Source organism: Crinia signifera, chromosome 3 (assembly GCF_055691185.1).
Source record: "Crinia signifera chromosome 3, ASM5569118v1, whole genome shotgun sequence".
Lineage (NCBI taxonomy): Eukaryota > Metazoa > Chordata > Amphibia > Anura > Myobatrachidae > Crinia > Crinia signifera.
In genome coordinates this window covers 153,466,031-153,490,327 of record NC_139219.1, presented here as the reverse complement: position 1 = coordinate 153,490,327, position 24,297 = coordinate 153,466,031, and the positions used below count along the sequence as shown (strand labels likewise).

At 42.9% G+C, this 24,297-nt stretch overlaps 1 protein-coding gene across 1 annotated transcript in view; it reads left to right on the top strand.

Annotated features, from left to right (window-relative positions):
• Nucleotides 1-20,646: 20,646 nt before the first annotated feature.
• Nucleotides 20,647-24,297, top strand: part of LOC146062599 (trace amine-associated receptor 1-like) — a 4,139-nt gene continuing 488 nt past the window's right edge. Inside the window, exons 1-2 of the mRNA XM_083174686.1 lie at nt 20,647-20,902; nt 23,434-24,297. The exon at nt 23,434-24,297 is cut by the window's right edge and continues 488 nt beyond it. Of these exons, the coding sequence (XP_083030812.1) occupies nt 23,547-24,297 (751 nt within the window). The 5' untranslated portion in view covers nt 20,647-20,902; nt 23,434-23,546. The remainder of the gene's footprint in view (nt 20,903-23,433) is intronic.

Here is a 24,297-nt window from a genome sequence, read left to right as displayed (position 1 = left end):
TAGATGTAAGCGCCGATGTGTCTAATGACACGGTGTTACCTTCTGTGTTTCTCCCTGCCACCGCTTCCGCATATGAGCGACCCAGGTTGCGTCCTGGCCCCTTGTGGCGCCATATTGGTCTCCCTTGCCTTCTCCGCGACCAACCTTCTCCTCGCTGTCCGTCTAGATCTGGCGTTAGATTTTCTAACCCCCTCTACCGGATTCATTTCTGAATCACTTTGCTGGTCCCCTTCACTAACCCCACCTTCTTCGTTTGAACCAACGAAGGGGGCTTGCTCTTGCGCCCCGGATTTGCTGCTCTGCGAATCCACTTCATCTGATTCACCGCATGAGGATACGGATTCAGCCGAATCCTCGCTATTATCCTGGCACGTAGCTACGGCCGATTTAAACATTGCGAATTCGGCTTCAGTTAGCTTATGCCTCATGTCCTCAATAAATTGTCCCTTGGGGTTGCTAACATAACTAATACCACCAGATGGCGCTGCTGTATCATTTATATTCTTTCCTTGTCCCTGAAACCTCCTGCCATTATCTCTTCCTACAGCAGAGGGCGCTCCGGGCACAGAAGTTCCTGCAACACAGTCTGCACTGTGGTACGTATCAGCCCTGCTCTCTCTTCCCCTGACATGCCTCCCATTACCCACAGTGCTTATATGCCCAGGGCCACCTTTACTATGACTAGGGCGCGCTGCCCTTCGTTTTCCAGCCTTATGTCCTCTCTTAACTAAAGGTGCGGGACCGGAGTGACACTCGGCCCCCGCACCCCTTATTTCAACTAATGGGGCGGCAGCGTCAGGCCTAGCGCCTGCGCTCCGCTTGGTAACCCGTCTGTCTGCTGGAACAGCAGTGAGGGAAGCAGGCTCTGTTGCCTGCGTCCCCGCTGCCCTCCCCCTTGCGCGCACAGGAGCGGGCCTAGCTCTCCGTCTACCGCCGGAGCCTCGCGCGGCAGGAGGTGCATCCGCCCTCCTGCGCTGCGCATACCCTGCTCTCCCCGTCTGCCGCCCGCCCGCTTGGACTACCCGGGCGGGCGAATCAGGTACTTGCGGGCTACCCCGCTGGCGTCCGCCCGCCCGAGCGCCGCGGCCGAACGGCTCCATCCCCCTGCCTCTTCCTCGCCGCCCGCCCGCTTGAGTACTGCGGGCGGGCGGCGTAGCCACAGCCCGCGGCACCCCTGCAGGGGCGACTATATGTGTTTTTCTCATGGGGGCTGCAGCAGCCGCCTCAGCCCCCCTTTCACGCGACGGTGATGGGGATAAGCCCCTCTCTTCACCGCGGACGGGAGGTCTGTTCCGGGGCCTAACAACTACACTGCCATCATATCTGGTGGGAGCCCCCACAGATCTTTTAGGCCTGGCAGACATATAGATAGGACAGAAAGAACTTAGAAGAGGGAGAAAAGTTTATTAAAGACAAGCAAAAGAATAAGAAATTATAGAAGAGATATAGAAGAAAAGATATATATTGTTAATAGCAATTGAATATAAGAAATTCTCTGTACTCAACAGTCCTCTCCAACGTTTCCTGAAGCAAGAGGCAGAATCTTCTGGAAGCAAGAACATCACCCCATCAATCTCCACCTCTGACCTCAACCAGCCTATCCTGAACCGTCATTCAAATCAGCCAACCCGTCAATCAAGACAAGCCGAACCCCCAGGCCCAGATCAAGTGTGTGAGCTAAGGATTCCTGCCAATAGCCAGGTGAGTTTATGCTGTTTTCAGCCAGACAAGCTGGCTTCTACAGTCTGTCACACAGCTCAGTGTGAGCGTGGTATCTGAGCCTCCTGTGGGTATCTACTGACTTCTCTGGTTCATGTTATTGAGCTCCTGTGCACCTCTGGCTCCCAGTTCCTGTGCGCTTCCAGCTACCAGCACCAGTGCATCTCCAGACATCCGTTCCAGTATTCCTGTACAATTCAGTCATACAACTATACATTCATCATTATGCTTCCAATACCAACTCCCTGGTGATCCAGTGGTCAGGATACGTCTCTCTCTGCTGAAGCCTGGGTTCAATTCCCAGTCAGGGATTGCTTTCTGTCTCTTTGACATGTCTGTATTTATAACAGGCCAGCTGTAGTTATTTATAGGTTTTGATTAAAACCTCATCATGATGCTCTGAGCTAGTTACAGCATGTGCTAAAGTTTGGACTTTGAGTCATTATATGTTCACACAGTACTGCCCACACCTCGTCCACTTTTCATAATAGGTCATTGATCACTCTCTGCACCAGGCCCATTTGACTCCCAATCACACCCTGACTGCTGGGGTATTGGTTGTATAAATGAAGAGGAGGTGGGGCACCATTTTATATTTTGCCTTCAAGCATCTGGCATGAACTTACACCCCTGGCACTGCTTAGTTTTTTTCTTTCACAACAGAGTTTGTCTTGGATCTTGTAAAAACTGGGTCAATAATGCTCGCTGTTTACTTTGTTGTAGAACATCTAACATATAATAAAACACGACTTGCATTGTTTGTTAGGTGTGTGTTTGTATTGTGGTTGGAGAGCCTTTAACTCCTGTTAATGAATATCAGAATTTTTGATATTTTTTATCTTTTGCAAAGCCATTTTTGGCATGTAACATATCCTATTCTAAATACAGTGTATACATGTCTGGCAACTTCCCATTCAGTGTTGAGATGCGGCTAGTGTAAGTTTAGTTGAAAACTGGTAATCATTTATGTGGATACTATGTATTTGTTTCTACAAAACTGGCACTATGCTATACCTTTATACTGTCACTAATCTGTAATGTACATTATTGTGTTGGGTAGGAAACATTTCCTATACTTATATATCTATATTGCTGCTAGTACAGTAATGTAAAATTAGTGCCTTATTTAGAGGTGCTTATCACAATAGCAATTCCATACGCAATGGATTTGCAAAAATGTCTTTGATTGTATTCAGACACCCATCGATGCCTTCTCAAATCCACCGCTTGCATACAAAGATGCATCATTGGTCTACACCATCGATCATCTGAACATAGTTGCTCAGAATGTCCGACAGAAGTCAGCCACGAGAGCTATTGCAACTGCATATACAGATTCAGGCTCAGATACCCCCCCAAAGTGGTCACAATTTACCATGCATTTCACTTGCCATCTGCTTCTCGTTACCTTTCACACACACATCCGCTCTGTCACTCAGGGCCTTATTCTAGTTCACTTTTTCTGACAAAATCCTTCTTAGATGGACAAAACCATGTGCATTGCAGGTGGGGCAGATGTAACTTGTGCAGAGAGAATTAGATTTGGGTGGGGTTTTACTTTAAAGTGAGATCTATATTGCAGTGTAAAAATAAAGCAGTCAGTATTTTCCCTGCACAGAAACAAAGTAACTAACCCAAATGTAATTCTTTCTGCACATGTTACATCTGCCCCCCTGCAGTGCACATGGTTTTGTCCATCTTAAGCCCCATACACACTGGGGAGATATATTGCTCAGCCATATATTGCTAGCAATATATGGCTGAGCAATATATTGTTCAGTTTCTCCTTTTCATCAGAGATGGTCGCTGATGAAAGGGAACCTCTGCCGGCGGGGTACAATGCAGGTAAAATAAAACTAAATAACCTACACCTACGTGACTTACAGATAAAATAAAAAATGTTGCGAGGGCATCTATCAACTTCCCTCACTGAACATCACTTCCTGTAATTAATACTGAAGGGGATCTAGTCTCTACAATCACAATACGCCTACACTACTGTTGTGTACCAGAGACTTCCTCTATTTATTTTCTATGGCGCACGCAGGGGTGGTTCCGAGTACTCAGAAACTCCCCCTGACAGACCAAAATTTTTTACAGAAACAGAGTCTGTCTCTGCACACTGGCTGTGGCCCACCCGCAATTAGACCTGCCCGGCTACTGCCGGTTCAGCTGTCAGCGCCATAGGCGAATCTAGGGGGTGGTCCGGGGGTGCACAGCCGCCTGGGAACCGGAGATACTGCCAGGCAAAGCTGGAACGTTTTCCCTATAGGATAACATGGGACCCGCTAATTCCGACCCCCACCCAGTTCAATGGCTGCCAGTTCCCCCTTTGGCATCACTGAATCTCGAGGTTGATTTCAGTCGAACCCAAATCGCTGGGCCTTCAATCTGATACCAGGCTGGATCCATATGGGTTAATTGGTTCCAGGGATATTGAGGTTAAACCGTTTTTTTGTTTTTCATTTCTTAAATGTAATTTCATGACTGTTTATGTTATTTGAGGGCAGATTTCTCTGGAACCAAACAGCCCAGTTTCACGGGACCAAAATCATTCGAAGCCAACTCAAAAGTTCTTCAATATGATACTGGTCTCATGTAAATGGATCAGTTGTTTCTGAAGATATAGCTGGTTGGTTAAAGGGGGGTAGAGAGAGGGGAGTGGTTGTCTCTCCCCCTCACAGGGCCAAAATTATTCAAAGCCCACATGTAAATGGGTCAGTTGCTTCTGAAGATATAGCTGGTTGTTTAAAGCCCACACCATATAATGCAGAGCCTAGGCTGGTGTATAAGGGGTCAGCCTGGGAATGTCCCTGCATGATCCTGGGACCATATTTCCGGGTAAATCTCTGCATTTTCTGTTGTGAAAGGGGTATTATTTCAAACAGCCGTGACCTGCAGTGCTCTGAATACAGTCGGGCAGCCCCCTGCTCTCTGCCCAGCTGTCAATGACTGTCACCCCTGCAGCTTCCGCTCCAATTCTTTTCCCTGCTTTCACCTCAGCCTGCCCCTCCCCCTTTAATCATGTGGTGCCGGCGCCCGGCGTGCTCCCCCGATGTCACGCACAACAACAGCACGCACAATATTTCAAATGTCCACTCGGCTAGAGGGGACACCAGGAGGGGAGTGGGAGCGTGCTCTGCACTGCGCTCTGCTCCTCTCCCCATAGATGCAGCTGCACCGCTCTCCATCTCTCCCTGCAGCAGCAGTGAAGGCACATATAAAAAGGCATCATGTGTAATGGGTACTATGGTGTGCGGCATCATGTGTAATGGGTACTATGGTGTGCGGCATCATATGTAATGGGTACTATGGTGTGCGGCATCATGTGTAATGGGTACTATGGTGCCATCAGGCAAGAACCCCCTAGCAATGAGCACGTAGGTAAGCAGCACTTATGTGGCAAATATGTAATGAGCATTACGGTTTGTTATATAGTATGTAATGGGCATCATGATGTGTGGCACAATGTGTAATGGGCATTATGGTGTGTGGCCTTATGTGTAATTGGCATTACGGCGTGTGGCTTAATGTGTATTGGGTATTACGGAGTTTGCTAAAATGTGTAATGGGCATTACTGTGCATGGTCTAAAGTGTAATACCACACCCCTTTTTGTGATTCCCATGAGGCCACGCCCCCTTTTGACGCGCGGCTACGCCGCGCAAAGGTCCCCCTGCTATTATGTCTAGATCTGGGACCACCCATTACCATAATTCTAGATTCGCCTATGGTCAGCGCTTCAGCATTCATACCTAAAGCACCGATTGTGCAGTTACCACTGTACAGGCAGTAGCTGGTCAGCTCTGATAGCAAGTCTCAGCACGTACTTCTGCTGGGCTGGTTCAGATGTGGCTGCCCTCCTCTACTGTACTGCAGTGCTGAGTCAGTGTCTCTTGCAGCGCTGGCTGTACTGAAGGACTGTACGGGGCTGTCAGGCAGGGAGTCAAAAGTTGAATTTGCAGATGCTCGCTGCCACTGCCCCTAGCTTTCATCCCCATCTCGGATCATCACCAGCCAGCTCCACCTCCTGCTGTGTCAGCGATTAGAACGAGGCTGAGAACGGGAGCGCGCACCCGGCGATTTATCGCCAGGGCACAATCCCATCCAAGGTCTCCTGCCCCTGGATGCTCAAAGTGCTGACTGCGCAGTCAGCAGTTAGCACTTTGAGCATCCAGGGGCAGGAGACCTTGGGCTGAAACGTTGGATTGACTAATTAACTACCAGGTGCACTGCATGAACTTTATTGATAGAGGTATAAATATCAGGTCAGTGACTAGTCTCCCACTATCCATGTTACCTTTGAAAAAGCTGCTTCAGCGAAACACGTAAAGGGAATACCTACCGCATAGCAGAAGCGGACTACAAGCTCCAGCAACAATCTGAGACCATAAATCTGCCCGAACCAGCCTGGACGGACCGGACAAATCATCTTTTACACACCAACACCCAGTGGCTAGCTCCACATTGCTAGCGGACTTATTCTACCAAGGGACTTTGGACAACTAAAAGGGAAGTTCCTTATTCCATCAGGATCCATTACTCCCTCAAACCCAGCAAGGTGGACAGTAACTATAATCTCTCTGGCCTACAGAGGTGGTCCCTATCATTCCAGGCAATCTAGGAACGGACAGTTAAATAGAGCTAGATCCGCTATCTGCTTATCTGCATAATGCACCTGTTTAACATTTTATTGTACTATTATGTTTGGCCGTTTGGCCTATTAAATTGAGATTTTTTTTTTATTCAATATAAATTGGGAAGTCAATCCAACAGTGTAAAGGTTTATTATTATTATTCAGCGCTGCATATCTTGTTTTTCTTTGTACCCATTACCATTCAGGCCTGACACACCTGATTTTTTTGCAGCTGCTACTGAGTTAAGCAAGTCAGCCCTTGTGCCCCTAAGGGTCCCCTTCTCTGTCTTGGACAGGAGAAAAGGGTTAGCCGATTTTTCATTAATTGAAGAATTGATAAATTATTTTTATGAACATCATCTTCTCCACATTTTGTGGAAGCAACCTCCTACGCCGCTCACTGACCAGGTTCCCCACTGAACTAAAAACTCATTTGGAGTACACAGTGGAGGGGGGACAACTCAGGTAAAATAGAGCCAGTTTGTACAGGGGTTTCCAAACTGCCTTTTTTTCCTGCCAGTACAGGTATGGGCTGTCTGACATGTCTACTTGGATGCTGTCACCAAAGTAATCCTCCACCATTTTTTCAATGGTGACAGCATCCAATGCATCGACAGTAGACACGACAGCAATTGTTGCCAGGTCCTTTAGTCCGGACCAGATGTCCAAACTCCCTCCTGCCTGCCCTGCATCCCCGCCAGTGGGTTGTGTGGGAAACCGCAGCTGTTTTCTCGCAGCCACAGGTGTGAATTTATATACTTCGATAGGTACTGGTAGGCAGTGGCAACAGCAGACTGGAATTATATGCTGCGATAGGTACTGGTAGCTAGGGGCAACAGCAGACTGGAATTATATACTGCGATAGGTACTGGTAGCCAGGGGCAACAGCAGACTGGAATTATATACTGTGATAGGTACTGGTAGCCAGTGGTAAGAGCAGACTGGATTTATATACTGCAATAGGTACTGGTAGCCAGGGGCAACAGCAGACTGGAATTATATACTGCGATAGATACTGGTTGGCAGGGCACCAGCAGACTGTAATTATATACTGCAGTAGGTAGATACTGGCAGCCACTAGGCACGGCAGGCACTAGCAGCACCAGTGGACTATACAGCAGAGGCAGGCGGCAGCACAAAGGAGGAGAGACAGTACACAGCAGTCGTCCTTGTAATGGTGATGATCCCACTGAGCAGAGAGCACAGTACACAGCAGCACATGAGGTGACAGCAGAGACAGTGCAGAGACAGTACACAGCAGCACACCCTATCCCACCCTGCTCCTAGACTGGAGTTAAGATGGCTGCACGGGGAGGTGAACTTTAATTGATTCCATGATCTCACGAGTACATCAGTGTTTGCTATTTTACCTGTTGGGAAACCTTCTTCTATGAACCATTACTATATAAAATGCTCATTAACTTGTAGGGGGAAATATACTAAGATGGGAGTTCTATTTCAGATGAGATGTTGCTATGAGAAACCAATCAGAATAAACTTCTTATTTATTTAGCACCTTCTAGAAGATAGTAAAGTTTCTGATTGGTTGCCCATAGCAACATCCCATTCAAACTCCCATCTTACTAAATTTCCCCGGTCTAATCTACAAAGCAAGAATATTTTTCAGATTTACAGTTATTTAGCATAAGACTATGGTGGTTATTTTGGTTCACTCTTTCTGACAAATTCCTTCTTAGAGGGAAAAAACCATGTGCACTGCAGGTGGGGCAGATGTTACTTGTGCAGAGAGGATTAGATTTGGGTGTGGTTTTACTTCAAAGTGAGATCTATATTGCAGTGTAAAATAAATCAGCCAGTATTTACCCTGCACAGAAACAAAATAACTCACCCAAATCTAATTCTCTCTGCACATGTTACATCTGCCCCCCTGCAGTGCACATGGTTTTGTCCATCTAAGAACGAATTTGTCAGAAAGAGTGAACCAAAATAACCCCCTATAAGAGAATTTTAACAAAAAAAAAATATTTGGAAAAGGAGTGCTCTGTAATGTTTTTACATACCAATTTGTAACTAATACAATCAATTTCTAAAAAAAAACTATTTAAAAATTTCCAATATAAACATGAAGTAAACAAATTATTTGCTCAGTTTAATACAGAGAAGCAGAGAACGCCTAGGTGGGTAGTTAAAATTATTGGTTTGCTAAGTCAGTTGCTAACAAGTTGAAAACTGATAGATAGGTTGCAGACAGATACACCTGTGTCATAATATTAATGTATTTATTTTGTAGCAGATTTATTGTAATTGTCTGACAACAATGCATTTAACATGTTTGACTTTGAGCAATCAAAAATAAGTTCCATATGTTAGTATTGGACAATAAGCCACTGAACAATGAAATAGGCCAACCCACTTGTGCTCATTCACTTTGTAATGGTTTTTTTCAAGCCAAAGTAAATGGAAGCCATCTGTTAATGATGTTCAAATCAAACAAACCACAGACAGTGCATAGAAATATTTCCCATCTTGGATATTAATGTTGTTTTAGCTGCAATAACACATTTATAAACATATGCAGATACATTTCTTTGTTGTGCAGACTGCCATCTGTGGGCCGAGAATCAACTCAAAATTGTATCCTAGTATGTATTGTACTATATCAGTGGTTCCTAACACGGGGTCTGTTGTACCCAGGGGTACAACAGATACGCACTGGGTACGCAGCATACCGATTGGGGTACTTTAAAAAACTGTTGGTAATGGCAGAAGAAGAGGAAGAAGTCTTCCAGTGGCAAAAGAAGTTTCCAGTACTGTGGAGATGAACCACGTCATGTCACTTCTGGTTCCGTCTGCAGTGTCATGAATTCCTCCTCCGTGCTTTTACCCGACCAGCAATCCATTGGGAGCTACCTGCACTGCTCTCAGACATCAGCGTTCATCTGCACTGACGTGGCTGGAGGAAGCAGCTGCATTAATCCTACAGACGTTAATGTATACTACTCTTCTCCTACTCCTTAACAGAAGGACACACATAAGGATATGTATACCACTCACTTCCACTCCACTCGTAAGTGGATATTTCAAAATAAAAGGAGGGGTACTCATAAATAAAAATCTTAAACAAGGTGTACAGGACATAAAAAAGGTTGGTAACCCTTGCAATATATTCATATAAATAACATATATATATATATATATATATATATATATATATATATATATATATATATATATATATATATACTGTATAAACACATATATAAATGAAACAAAGATTTAATCTTATGCTTATTAAAGTGTAAAATACATATACAAAATTTTCTTTAAAAAATTATGAAGCGAAAGAAGGAAATGTGAATTGATTTTTAAAATATATTACCAAACAGTGGTCATATGGTATTTGATAGCATACACCATCACTGAAATTGATCTATAAGGAAAAACTTTTTAGACTCATGTAACTTTTACAGATGGGTGAACATATTTGTCTTACTAACATTTAGCCAAATTTCAGTGTATCTCTGGAAATTGGCAGAATGGTTAAAGCCCCCTGGAGAATTAGGCCAATGAAAGTGCATGAATAATGTACTGTAGGATCCAATCAGCAAGCATAAACAAATGTGAAATGTGTATTTCTTGTATCATGGACCTTATTCTGGTTGACACGCAGCGCTGCAAAGTTCACAATGCTGCGTGTCTTTTTAAGCCTGCATGCAGCTCGCATTACCGCCCGCCCCCTCTTCGCAGGGCGAATTCGCTCAAACGGCTGAGAATGGATGTTTTGTATAAACTTCCATCGCAGCCTATGGGGTGACACCTCTCGTGTTGGCTTGACATGTAGCTATTCTAATCTTCCATTTTATTCTAGGCACACATAGGGACATATTTTCTAATATTGGGGTTTAGACTTAATTATTAAAGAAATTCTAAAGAAATGTTCGTCAGGAAAATCCATTACGTACCATTAAACTGCAAAACTTAAGACTAAAACCTTAACCAATATTAGACTAAAATAATAGCATACTGTAGATCCACTGACTACATATGTGTCCGTTTTCCTTGTTGCCACAATGAGTTCATACTAGTATGGGAAATTGGGGATTGCAGTAGCACGCTCTGGCTATTCTTTGTCTTCAATGGTGGAGTCAGTGACTGTGAAAAATCCATACCATAGCAAAGAGCATACTTAACAGGACACACAAGTTTAAGTAAATGACTACGACTTTAACTACATTTACATTTTTGGCAAATAAAACACTGAAGCTGGTCTAGGCCCCATTACTGTGGACTCCAGAGTCCTTCTGTCTGTCTCACCTGGCACCTGGCCTATTACCTGGCACCAATCCACCTCAGCCGACCCCTGTTCATGGATTGGTAGTAAATAAAGTCAGGGTTGCAGAGGGACTGAGATAGACAGTGCTGATTGAGGATCAACTTTAAGATGACTGGTGCTGAGGTTATAAGGAATGCAGCAGTCACTGTAGCACCGCACAGGAAAAAAAAACTAAATATATATATTACTATTACATAATGGATGATGATTTATTTACCAACTATTTTTTAAATTATTGTTTGTACTCAGACTACTTGTAATACACTTGTCATATAGCTTATATGATTAGTATATTATAGAAGTAACCGGAGCATAAACAATTATTGGTAAATGAACCCTCATCCATGCTGATGGTGTCTGCCTTTGAAAACTAGTGTATGACGTCTTCACGGTAAAAATACTGTTCCATGGAAATACAGTAGGGCATTGTTTTATTTCACAGATGTATGTTGTCTACTTAACCCCTTTCCGACATATGACGTACATTTACGTCATATGTCGGTTGCGGGGGAATCAAGCCAGCTCACGGAGTGAGCTGGCTTCAAAGAGAGCAGGTAATGGCTGTATATTACAGCCAGGTACCTGCTCTCACGGCCAAGAGCGGCGAGTTCGCCGATCGTGGCCGTTTAACCCTTTAAGCACCGCGGGCAAAGCGCCCGCAGTGCTTAAATAGCTGATCGGAGGGGGGGCGCCCCCCGCGGCGAGATCGGAGGGTGCCGATCGGTTGCCATGGTAGCCAGGGGTCTAATGTAGACCCCTGTGCTGGCCGTGTCAGCATTCCTATTACATCCTGCCTGAGGCAGGATGTAATAGAAAGTGCTGAAAATCACTATGTTCAGCCATAGAGCTCTATGGCTGAACCTAGTACAGGCGATCGCGCCCCCTAGTGGTCAAGTACACTAGGGGGCCTTGTAGTATAAGTAAAAAAAAACAAAAAAAAAAGTTTAAAAATAAAAAAAAAATAAAAAAATATTAAAAGTTCAAATCACCCCCCTTTCCCCATTTCACAAATAAAAATAAATAAAAAATAAAAAAATAAACATATTTGGTATCGCCGCGTTCCTAAAAGTCCGATCTATTAAAATATAACATTAGTTATCCCGCACGGTTAAAGGCGTAAACGGAAAATAATTCCCAACGCCAAAACTACGTTTTTTGGTCGCATCGCCTACCCAAAAAAAAATAACTAAAAGAGATCAGAAAGTCGCCCATATCCCATAATGGTATTAATTAAAAAGTACACTTCAGCCCGCAAAAAATGAGCCCTCACCCAGGTCCGTAGGTGGAAAAATAAAAAAGTTATAAGCCGCAGAACATGGCGACGCGACGCAAATTAGAAAAACCGTAAAATTTTCTATTTTTTTTTTTTAGTAGTAAAACATAACGAAAACTATATGTTTGGTATCACCGGAATCGTAACGACCCATAGAATAAAGATAACCCATCATTTTAAACGAACTATGAACTCCAAAAAAACCGTAACCAGCGCAAAATTGTGGAATTGCGTTTTTTTTCTTTTTTACCCCACATTGAATTATTTCCTGATTCCCCAGAATATTATACGGTATAGTAAATGGTACCATTAAAAAGTACAACTTGTCCCGCAAAAAAAAAAGCCCTCATGTGTCTATATAGCCGGAAAATTAAAAAAGTTACGCTTATTTGAACGCGAGGAGGAGAAAAAAAAAAAAATTAACAAAAAAGGCCTCGTCGGGAAGGGGTTAAGTGGACATATGTATAGCTTCTTCAGTTTTATAGTTTCAAATGTATATATATATATATATATATATATATATTGTGTATTTATAAGCCATGAGGGCTAACTAAAACATTACATTGTCATACTTAATGCATGAAAGAGTTAATATACTGTGCTGCAATGTTCTGTACTATAATCAATTTTTTATTTTGTTCATCCTGTTTCTGTTTATGTATTATATAAGATAATACTCACACCTGTTAAATCTCCCTGTTGTTTCCACATCTCACAGTCACTAATACCAGTCATGCGACATGGGAATTTCCCAGACCAGGGTTTTCCACCTCCGCAAAATTCCAGGTTTTGCTGGATGTCCTCCTTTTACACTACAGCTGAGACCAGGGAAATTTCCGGGCTGTCCCCTTTCAGACTTAGGGTGTCATTTAATAGAATGCGATTTTATCGCACTTTTTGAAATCGCATTTTCCCCCTGTAATTCCCATATTTAATGGGATGCGAATATGCGGCTCAAAAGTGTGATGTGGTGCAATATTATGACACATAAAAGTGCGATTTGTTCCGCCGGTCATGTGCGAGTTTAGGGCCAACCGGAGTGCGAATTACAACACTGCCTCCGCATGACAAATAACCCCCTAACCTATTGGCCCACCTAAGTCCCCTCCATTATGCATCACACAACCTATATAAAGGGGCACTGGCGCCATTTTAATCTTTGATAGGGAGTAAGGAGATGGAGAGGAGAGGAGGTATGATTGGCAGAGGAAGAGTGGCAGCAAGTGGTGGTGGCAGAGGGAGCAGTGGCCCACAGACAGGCAGCAGCAGCGCAAGAGGAGCCAGGGGGAGAGGCAGCAGAGGAATGCTGACACCCAGCACATTCAGAGGGAGAGGCAGCAGTCAGTGTGGCAGGCAGCATGGCCACAGCAAGGCCAAGCCCAGCCCGTACCCTGGAGGAGCAGGCCCAGCAAGAGGAGGAGGAGGATCCTCTTGCATCCCCATCTCATACCCTAACACAGGACTTCACTACACAGTCCCAGGAGGAGCTGCAGGAGGGCCACATCTCTGACCTCGACTGGCCTGAGGTGGATGAAGATGGAGGTGAGGAGGTGGAGGAGGAGGCTGAGACTGCCCTGGAAGAGGAGGGGGACATGGCCATAGAGGAGCTGGAGGTAGAAAGTGGCCGCACCCAAAGTGTCCGGAAGGTGGGCTTTTCCTATGAAGAAAATGCCACACTAGTTAGGGCAATTATCCCTGTATATGACCCGCTACTGGGCAAACATAGCAACCAAACCACTGCACAGCACAAGAGGGCCATGTGGAATGCCATAACACAGCCGGTCAATGCAGTCAGCAACCATAAACGTATCGTCAGAAATGTCTAGAAACGTTATCACAATATTAAAAGGCAGCTGAAGACCAAAATGGCCACTGAGCTGAAGCAGGCTACCCGGACTGGAGGAAGAAGACCCAAATGTGTCTCATACACATCCTATGAGAGAAAGTTAAAAAGGATCATCCCACCAGAGGTCCTTCCTGGCCTCCATGTGGCCGATACAGATAGGCCAGCAACGCCACCCAGAACAGGTAAGTGTGCCCACATTTCATCTACAACATACATTGCAATGTTTTATAACTGTAATGCTGTCTTGTAATGTTAGCATAACAATAGTGCTGCTGTGGAACTACATATCCCAGCATGGTCATTCTACATTAATTGCATGCTCAGAGAAATTTGGTGATGATGCTGGGCCATGTAGTTCCACAACTGCTGGTTTTGGACAAAAGTTTAGCAGTGTTGGTTACAGGTTAACTAGCCTGTGGGCCCAAACATAGGTGTTATGTTGATATAGCTTAAACGCCTACATACAGCAGATTTGGGCCAGATTACAGGCTAAATAAATATTTATTATATCAGTCACTTATATTGTAAAAAATCGATTGTAATCAAAGGGAAAAAAATAGTGTTGCCCATCACCCATGGGAGTATTTGTTGTTATTTGTAACATAAATAAACATGCTGGTAATAAATGCTGTCCATGCAAAGGTGTATAACGGCTGTCCATCATTTATTTTGCAGATTATCCATCCCAAAGTGCTACCGCACCACAGCGCAACAGACAATTGGCGGCGATCCAGAGGCTGCAGGTAATGAAATAAAAAAGGACACCATTACACATACAGTACACACACCCATGTCACATACACAATATCATACATTACATTCATCTCCTGCTGCTACATACCAATGGAAATGAATGGATTCAGACCCAGTCATCACACTTAGTAGCAATGTCAATTTTACATTAAGTCACGGGGTACATGCGTAAGTAGATAATACCCATTTTTATGTGACATAACCCTCAAAACACCTTAGTAACATCTAACTGCACATATACTGCACTAGTATGCTTCATTACTTACCAATTTATCTGTATCCACAGGAACATCACAACTAAGGCTGCAACCCACAGAATCTTGACAAATGATGCCGGACTAAATGGAAATCATTCTTCAGCCAGTGGAGTCTTTTTCACCTGAAGAAGAAATCATGACAACATCACAGACTGTTAAGGCAACAACTGTGGTGACACCCAACCTACCCCCACCCACACAATCACCCCACACACCAACTACCGCAGCCGAATTAGCTAACTATTTGCATAATTTTAAAAGTAAGCAGATAGAGTTTATGGGCATGCAAAGCCATCAAATTGGAAACATACAAGGGTACATCCGAAACTTGTTTCAGCAAGTAAAAAAATTGACCACCAGTGTACGTGTTGCTGTGGGCACACAAGTCCCGATGGCTACTATGCTAGACACCCATTACGCCAACATTAGTATTGCCCACCTAGAACACAATAGTCATATTGCCACCATTATTGAAACTCTTCTTGCGCAAAATCAAGCCAGTACTGCACAGACCAATGCCTTAATAGCTATGCAGGGTCAAATAAATCATATGGAGCTTAATTTATTAGGGGCAGCTACATCTACTGTAAGTAGTGTCTCCAGTACACCAGTGAGTGGCTCACCCACTTCACCTCCCCGTCAGAGTGTTAGGACCAGGGGTGGGCTGGGGTCAGGTTCCAAGGGAGGATGTGTGTGTAAATGGAATAGGTCAACAATAGCGGTGTCAAACACATGGCCCTCCAGTTGTTGTGGTAGTACACATTCCACCATGCTCTGGCACTAATTTGATAGAATATATTGCTTAAAGTGTGTCAGGGCATACTGGGACGTGTATTTCCACAACACCTGGATACCCATGATTTTTACACCACTGGTATACAAGATGGGAATAATGTACTTACCAGCATGAACTCAGCAAGGGATAGCTCAGCTTCACCAGCTTCGCCTGTAGGCCTCTGACTACTCCCCTAAATATTGTAGAAAATCTATGGTATCTGGTATATTGTATGTGAGGACACTTACAGCATGTTAGTATAAAGTGCACATGTCATTACCTGAGAAGTAGCGCCTGATGACCTCTGTATGCATCAGATTCCCCCTCTGCGTACCCCTCACTACCATAGGTGTGGTAGTTTCTGCTTCCTGCACGACTGCTGCATTGTAATCCTCCACATAGGATGGTTGGGAGAGGGCTATGTTGTGTAACATGCAACAAGCCTGGACGATTATCACTACTTTTGCTGGGTGGTAAAGCAGTATTCCTGATGACCTGTCCAAACACCTGAAACAACTTTTCAGCACCCCAAAGGTGCGTTCCACAACATTGCGGGTAGCAACATGTGATTCGTTATAGCGGTGCTGTGCAGGGCCTTCTGGGGATCGCAGAGGTGTCATGAGCCACGGAAGACACGCATATCCTGAGTCACCTTTACAGAAAAGATGTGGTCAGTGCAGTATATGTTAAGGTATGTTCATTGGGCTACCTCCTTCAAGCGCTCCCTCAAAACCCACTTTTTTCGACTAGCCTATCCCTCCTCCTAACCTCTTTTGATCCTCCTATCCTGCCTCCGTTCCCCTCCGTTCCTACTTATCCTATTGTATTTCGTTCGTCCACCCACCTATTTTTAGTATGTTAACTCTTATGAGCAGGGCCCTCCTTCCTCACGTACTCACCCTACCTCATTACCTCACCTGTGCTCCTGTCCTGTTCTTCCCTTCCTCTACTTCATCTTCGGTCTCCTTGACTATTTTGACACCTACTTCTGAACTGATGCTGATTTTAGTTCTACCAGCTATACCCCTATTTATACTGTATCTTTCTACACACCCTGTACGTTACCTTGTAATTTTTTTTTTTTGTTTGCTATGTACGGCGCTGCGGACACTTTGTGGCGCCTTATAAATAAACGTACTACTACTATTGGGCTAACATGAGTAGGTGGGACAACAGAAATATGCATGACAAACTGATAAAGTAGAGGGACTGGTTCCACCTACATTTTGCACATATCACAGGGGAGTACACACTACAGTGCCACTTTAGATGTAAAACAACATGCACATTAGTCCAGGGAACACTTACTGTTGATAATGTCTGGTTCTAACAACAGGTATAGCCATTTTTTACACACAATTAATGCACATTGTAATGTTAATGAGGATTTAATGTAGTTGTGGGTATATTTAACAGACTATAGGGACACTCCACAGGAGTAAAATAACTTATTAGGTTTTCCCATTACACAATTTAACACGACCAATAAAGGGTCGAGATTTTTATATTTAAAAATGTACTTACCAAGTAGCCAGCCCTCTGGTATTTGTTGGTCCTGGAATCGGTCCCAGAGGGCTAAGTGCCTCAGAATATAGGCGTCATGGCAGTTCCCTGGGTAGCCTGCAACTACACTTAGGATTTTCAGGGTAGCATCACATACCACCTGCATGTTCAGGGATTGCCGCCCACGCCTATTGACATAGACGTGTCCCCTGACGTGCGGTGCCCGAAGCCCAATGTGTGTGCAATCTATAGCTCCCAGCACGTTAGGAAATGCTGAGAGCTTATAGAAAGCCACCTTAAGGTCCTGCCACTCGGACTCATAATGTGGGAATCTGATGTATGTGCTCCACAACTTCTTTAAAGCAAGTAACACTTGATTGAAATGCTTAGAGAAAGTGGCTTGTGAGACCCCCAACGACCATAAGCTCACAGACTGAGTGGAGCCTGTGGCCAAGAAGTAGAGGGCACACATTGATTTCTGCAGCCCAGACACTGCATAGTTGCCCCCCCCCCCCCCCCCGAAAGGGTCCAAATCATCTCTCACCTGCTCATATAAATCCAACAGGTTAATGCGGTTCAGCTGAAACATCCCCACAACCTGTTGATCCGAGAGGGAGTCCAGGTACAGCCTGGCACGATACCTACTTGGGGTACGCGGTAGTCGGAGGGTACCTGGGTCTGGCGCGCAGCTTTCTCCCTCCTCCTGCGCAGCTCCTCCAAATGATCCAAATCACAAAGAGCCAGCTCCACACCACTCTGCACAAATCTCCATCTCTCAAACCCTCACAGATGTCCTTAATGATGTTGGGGTATATGTAGGGGAGTTTATGAGTAAAAATGAGGACACATGTGAGCAAATTAACCATTTGTGCACTTGACCAAAGTTCGTTCGCCCATCAGAACCTGGTCTGAAAAAAGTGCGACATATATAGACACCTCATAAGTGCGATTTTTCGTTTGCGCATGCCATTAAATAAGCGATTTGTATACTTTTCTGTGCGAAAACATCTGGGTGCGGGAAAAAATTCTATTATTCCCGCACATTTAGAAAGTGCGATCTTTCGCACAAAAAATGCGATATACGGCCCTTTGTGCACCCTATTAAATGGACGATTTGAGAAAAAAATGTGATAATGCCATTTTGTTTACTAACTATCGCAAAAAAAAACAAAATCGGACTCTATTACATGTCACCCATACTGTTAGCTGGGTCTGTCCTGGTATTTTACAAGTCAGGGCTGCCAGGCATACACATACATGTCACAGGCAAACACACTCAAGCATTCGCACACTTTTTCTCCAGCAAGCTGCTCTGGAAACTGCAGCATGGAACACAGTCACTTCCCTCCCTCCCCAAGCAACCCAGGAAGTAAAATCCAGGGCCAAACCATTGACACAACTGGGTTGTATACAGTAATCGGGACAAATGTCCTGGCAAAAAACCCTGGTCAATAGCAGGGGTGCTGACCCAGGAACTTGTTCCCTGGTTGGTACCATTAAGACATAAATAAGTCAACATCTCCTAACTAAAGATGAGTGGTTCGGATTCCGTGAAATCAACCGCTCCGAACAGCACCCCACGAGCCCGCTGCGAGCTGTGCTTGAAAGTTTCCGGCTTTGCTCGGAAACCCGAGTGCAGCCGAATGCAGTAATCTCACGTCAGATTCTGGCGAGACACAGAGTCTTTAAAGGCTCGGCGTCCCAAAAATGCGGCGCCATTTTTATCACACGCTTCCAGAAGCTGTGCACAGCTCTGCAGTGTAGTCTGGGGTGTTACTGACAGGGGGCAGAGGGGTGTTGTGCTGTGCAGGGGGGTGTTGTGCAGTGCAGAGGGGTTTGTGCTATGCAGAGGGGTTTGTGCTATGCAGAGGGGTTTGTGCAGCAGAGGAGTTTGTGCAGCAGAGGAGTTTGTGCTGGGTTATTGTACTGGTCGTGTGTTAGGCAGGCTGTGTCAGTGCGCAGAGGGCAGAGGCTGTCAGTCACTGTAGTGGGGTACAGTACACAGGCAGGCTGTCAGTCAGCTATTCTTTATTTTTTCATTGTTTGTGGTGTGCTGCACTGCACCCCAATACACCATATACTATTACAATTCTATCAGAAGTTCTGTGTGTGATTGTCCTACCTCCACGCAGTGTTATACAAGCCCCATCCATACAACAAAAAATGTTGCTCTTCTTTATTGTTTGTGTACTGCACCCAAATACACCATATACTATACTGTCAGAAGTTCCGTGTTTGATTGTTCTGCCTCCACACAGTTGCGCATAAAAAAAACAAAAAAACATTATTTTGCTCTTCTTTATTGATTGTTTGTTTGTGTGTACTGCACCCCAATACAGCATACTGATACTGATTAATGTTATTGAGGTTAGTATTACTCCAGGGACCATATCTACCCCTAACTGTCCTTTTTCAAACACAATCTATAACATATCAAATAAGAGATAATAGGCTGGTACTTTATCTCTCTCCACTTTTTTAACTATGCAAGGCTTAGCACATCTCCCCTTAATTCTGAAATGGGTATTAATTGCAGTTTTGTCACAAGCAGAGCCTTTCAAATTATTTGTATACATGCATGTACTTTGTCATCTTTGTATGCCCTTATTTTATGCCTTTATTTTATGTGTGCTATATTTTATGTGTGCTATATTTTATGTGTGCTATATTTTATGTGTGCTATATTTTTAAACACTATCCAGTACTACTTACAAATCAGCAATTCTAATACATCTAGCAAAAATTTCGAAAAAAGATAAATAAATACAGAGACACATATCGGAAAATTTACTAAGATTAGAGTTCTATTTCAGATGGGATGTTGCTATAGGCCAGTGGTTCCCAACCCTGGTCCTCAAGTAACCCCAACAGTACACGTTTTCCAGGTCACCCAGCAGGTGCACAGATTATTCAGACACATTTTAAAAGATCCACAGGTGGAGCTAATTATGTCACTTGTGATTCTGTGTGGAGACCTGGAAAACCTGCACTGTTGGGGGTACTTGAGGACCAGGGTTGGGAACCACTGCTATAGGCAACCAATCTGATCTTATCTTTTATCTCCTAGAAGGTGTTAAATAAATAAGAATTAGATTGTGTTTGGTTGTCCATAACAACATCCCATGTAAAATAAAACTCCCATACTGTACATACAACTTCCAATTTAATGGTTATTTTTTCATCTTGGAGCTTTGCGATGTTAGTGATCACATGGAACGGGGCGGTTTTACTTCAATATTTAAAGAGACTGAAATATTTCCCAAGTTCCCATGTATATTTAGTCTGCTTAAAAGTTATGTGAATGTTGTATGTAATCCTCTGTCATAAAAGAAACTTGTTCCCATACTATTTTAAGCAAACAGGCTTTTTGAATAACGCATATTACTCATTAGAACCCAGTCCATGTTTACACTAGAATAACAGAGGGAGGGAGGGAGAGAGAGAGAGCGCGCAAGAAGGAGAGAGGGAGAGAGAGAGAGAGGATAACTGTTCATAACAAAGACCTCGCAATAGGCTATGACGCAGTTATCAGAACTACTGTGCTCACAAATGACACTGTGGTTCCAAATTAACAACAGTGTAAACCTCCCTATTGAATAAATGTAATCTGTGACCTTGGCATAATTATCATTCTTTTTATTCAGTGAATCTTCCAGGGTAAAGATTTATTTCCTGGTTATTTGTCCTTACACATTTTATGTGCACGTCATCATCAGTTAATATGAAAATGTTGCTGTCACAAAAAGTCAAATATCAGATTCAGCTGAAGATTCTGCTTGGAATATTGGGATGGTGCATGGGTGCGAGATAAGACACAACAATTTATAATGAAGTCAGATAAGTAAGGTAGGCATGCAAATGTTTTATCTTCGGTAGAGATTATAACCTTACTTGCTGTTCTGCCTAATACCTTTAGCTTGTGCTTTCGATATTAAACTGAGTGGGGAACGGCTTTCTTTACTCCCAAGGTTAATATTGGTATGACTGGGTGCTGCCTTTTATTCAAACTGATCTTTATTGACCCATTCTATAAGTTATATGGCACTTTCATTTTAATTTAAATTAATTTCACTTGATCTTATCGCATTTTTTTATTCAAAGATAAAAGACAAATCTCTCTTGTATATATTTACAATGCATATATTGGTTTTCAGCTTTTATGTTGTAAATTCCTTTTTTTTTAAAGACTTAAAACAAGCAATTCATAATTTTATTAAATATTTGAGAATGTTAACTTACTGTATATTTACTTTCATATAATTCTATGGAACTAGATACTGTACATTAGTACTATGTTATCATATTGCACAATGGTAGTTAAGGGAGTAAACAGCCTAGTACTCATCATTAATTTGACTATTTACTAGTGTCCTTTACCCATTTATTACTACAGTGTCTGTACTGTATATTATATATTGTATTGGTTGGATGGTTAAAGTATGATTTATTGCAGTCTTTTGAACTGTCATAATAATGAAAATAGCTTAAAGTTACTTTCAGTTAAAGTTTATTTTCAACTTCTTTTTGGAGATCATTAACAGGAAATTTACCAATAGGTCCTTAAATACCATGGTAACCTGGATTTAGTAGGGTGCAATTTTCTTTTGGTCACAATGGGCAAAATTGAATGTTTATCGCAAATTGAACATGTAAAAGGTGCGATTGCTGTAAAAATTGTACGTTTTGTCGTGACCCAAAAATTGCACAGTAAAAATTGCATCCAGAAGTTTTCTCATAGAAAACATAAAAATCACAAAAATCGGATTAAAAATAGATTCTTCGAGATCTGTGCATGGTTATTTCCCAACAAGATCCCATTCCAAGTGGAACAAATGCTCTCAACTGTAATTCCCTATTAATATATGATTGCAATCACCTGTTTTGAAATTCCATTTTTATCATTGAAATAGTTCAAAGCAGGTTATGCCAATCATATATTAAGAGGGAAGTCCAAATAGAGAGCATTTCCCTTTTAGAATGGGAGGTATGCTTAATCTAATCTGCACCCCCCCCCCCCATTCCATTGGGCACCCTGGGGCAAGTGCCTCGGGCACCCTAAAGTCAAATTCCAGCCCCGACCAGCACTGAATAAAAAAATACAATTGGCCCCTGCTGTTTGTATGCGATTATTCTTTCTAGTGAAATCCATTGGAGTATATAGCAGTAACAACAGACATACTATCACCTTGTTCCTGCATGTAAGAACAAAATATACTGTACAGGTGGTGTTAGGAAAAAGGTTAACACATTTATAATAAACTCAATACACATATATAAAAGAAAAAAACAAGTTAAATGATGATAATAACATTTCAAAATTGATAAATATTGGACCATAGACCAATGATATTGGTCACCATGTAGTCCTGTTCCTATGCTTCCGCCATTAGTGCACTGTGGGTGATGAAGTGCAGTTCAATAACAATTAGGATTCCCTCTGGGGAATATAGTTACTTTGGAATCGCTAGAGACGTTCAATTCAATTAGGACAGCATTGCAGCATATATCCTCAAGATGAGTGCGGTGCAAAGTGCCAAATGCAAGGCACTATTTGTAATCCAAGAGTTAGTGGGCTGGCTGGTTCGGGTGGGTGACAGGTCAAGAAAGGGTGGTGGTGGTCTTGTCCATAGGTTCCTCCTGATCCTGCATGTGCCTGGAGCAAAAGTGCACAAATGGGAGATTTCAAAGCCTATACCCTGTATTGATGTTTGTAGGACATTAGGCACTATATAGCTCTGTATTGTATACTAGCCGTCATTGAATGGGACATATGCCAAAGACATAACAATAGCTAATGACATAATACCATCAGCTAATAATTCAGTACACAGTAGTGTTGCATGTGAAGAAAAAAATGGGACTCCTTTAAAATGTTTCTAGGGGGCTTTATTCCTAGTAGCATTCCTGGTCAGCAATATACTAGTCAAGCATAGCAGGTACTCTGTATTTTAAAGCAGCTACTGGTGATTGAATTAAGTTATTAGTTTACTTTTAAAGCACCAACATATTCTGTTGGACGTTACAATTTGGAACAAGTAATAATGCAGATTAGTAGTAAACAGCCCAATAATATGGTGGCAAGTCCACTTTGGGCTGCCTCTGCCACCACCGCCATAATATTGCCCAGTTGAGTGCAGCTGATAGAGTGCCATAGAGTGCAGCCGATGTTGTGTGCTACATAAACATTAACCCTTAAATTATAATTACCCATATGCCCATACCTCAGGCTTATGCAGTTTTCAGATATCTTAAATCTAACAAAGAAAATAAAAATATGTATACTTTTTTCACATTGAGATTCACAGCCACTAGCGTTAATTACATGTATTTCATAACTGGCTAACCTCAATTGCAAATAACATGCTTGTATTTTTCAGTTACCGAACTGGACACTATTCATGGAAAAAGAGAAATTACCAAATGCTTAGTAACCATACCTGTAATCTGCTCAACCAATGCATCGAGGTGTAAGTTGTTATAAGAAGGTAAAATGCAGCTACAGTACTGCTACGAGTCCATCAATAAGTCATGTGAAAAGATTAGCTGGCCAAGCAGCATAAGGATTCCAATGTATGTCTTCATGATCAGCACTATCTTGACCACCCTGGTTGGAAATCTTGCAGTCATCATCTCTATAGCTCATTTCAAGCAACTTCATATGCCAACAAATTACCTGATCCTCTCCATGGCCACTGTGGATTTCCTACTAGGAAGCCTTGTTATGCCGTATAGCATGGTGAGATCAGTGGAGAGCTGCTGGTACTTTGGGGACCTTTTCTGTAAAATCCATACAAGCACAGACATTATGCTCAGTACAGCATCCATTTTCCATCTATCCTTCATCTCTGTGGACAGATACTATGCAGTATGTGATCCACTGAGATATCAAACAAGAGTAAGTCGGCTTACCGTAATTATCATGATCATCACCAGCTGGGTGGTCCCTGCTATTTTTGCTTTTGGCATGGTCTTTCTCGAGCTTAATATAAAGGGTTCTGAAAACTATTTCTATAACAAAGTCAGCTGTGTTGGAGGTTGCTTTGTATTTTTTAATGAAACATCTGCTATGGTGTCATCCATGCTGTCCTTCTTTGTTCCTGGATTTATTATGGTATGTGTTTATGGAAAGATATATATAATCGCCAGAAGGCAAGCAAGATCAATTAAAGATGCAACCTATCAATTACAGTTTCAGATAGATCTCACGGGGAATCAGCATGTAGCACCATGTAAAGAAAGGA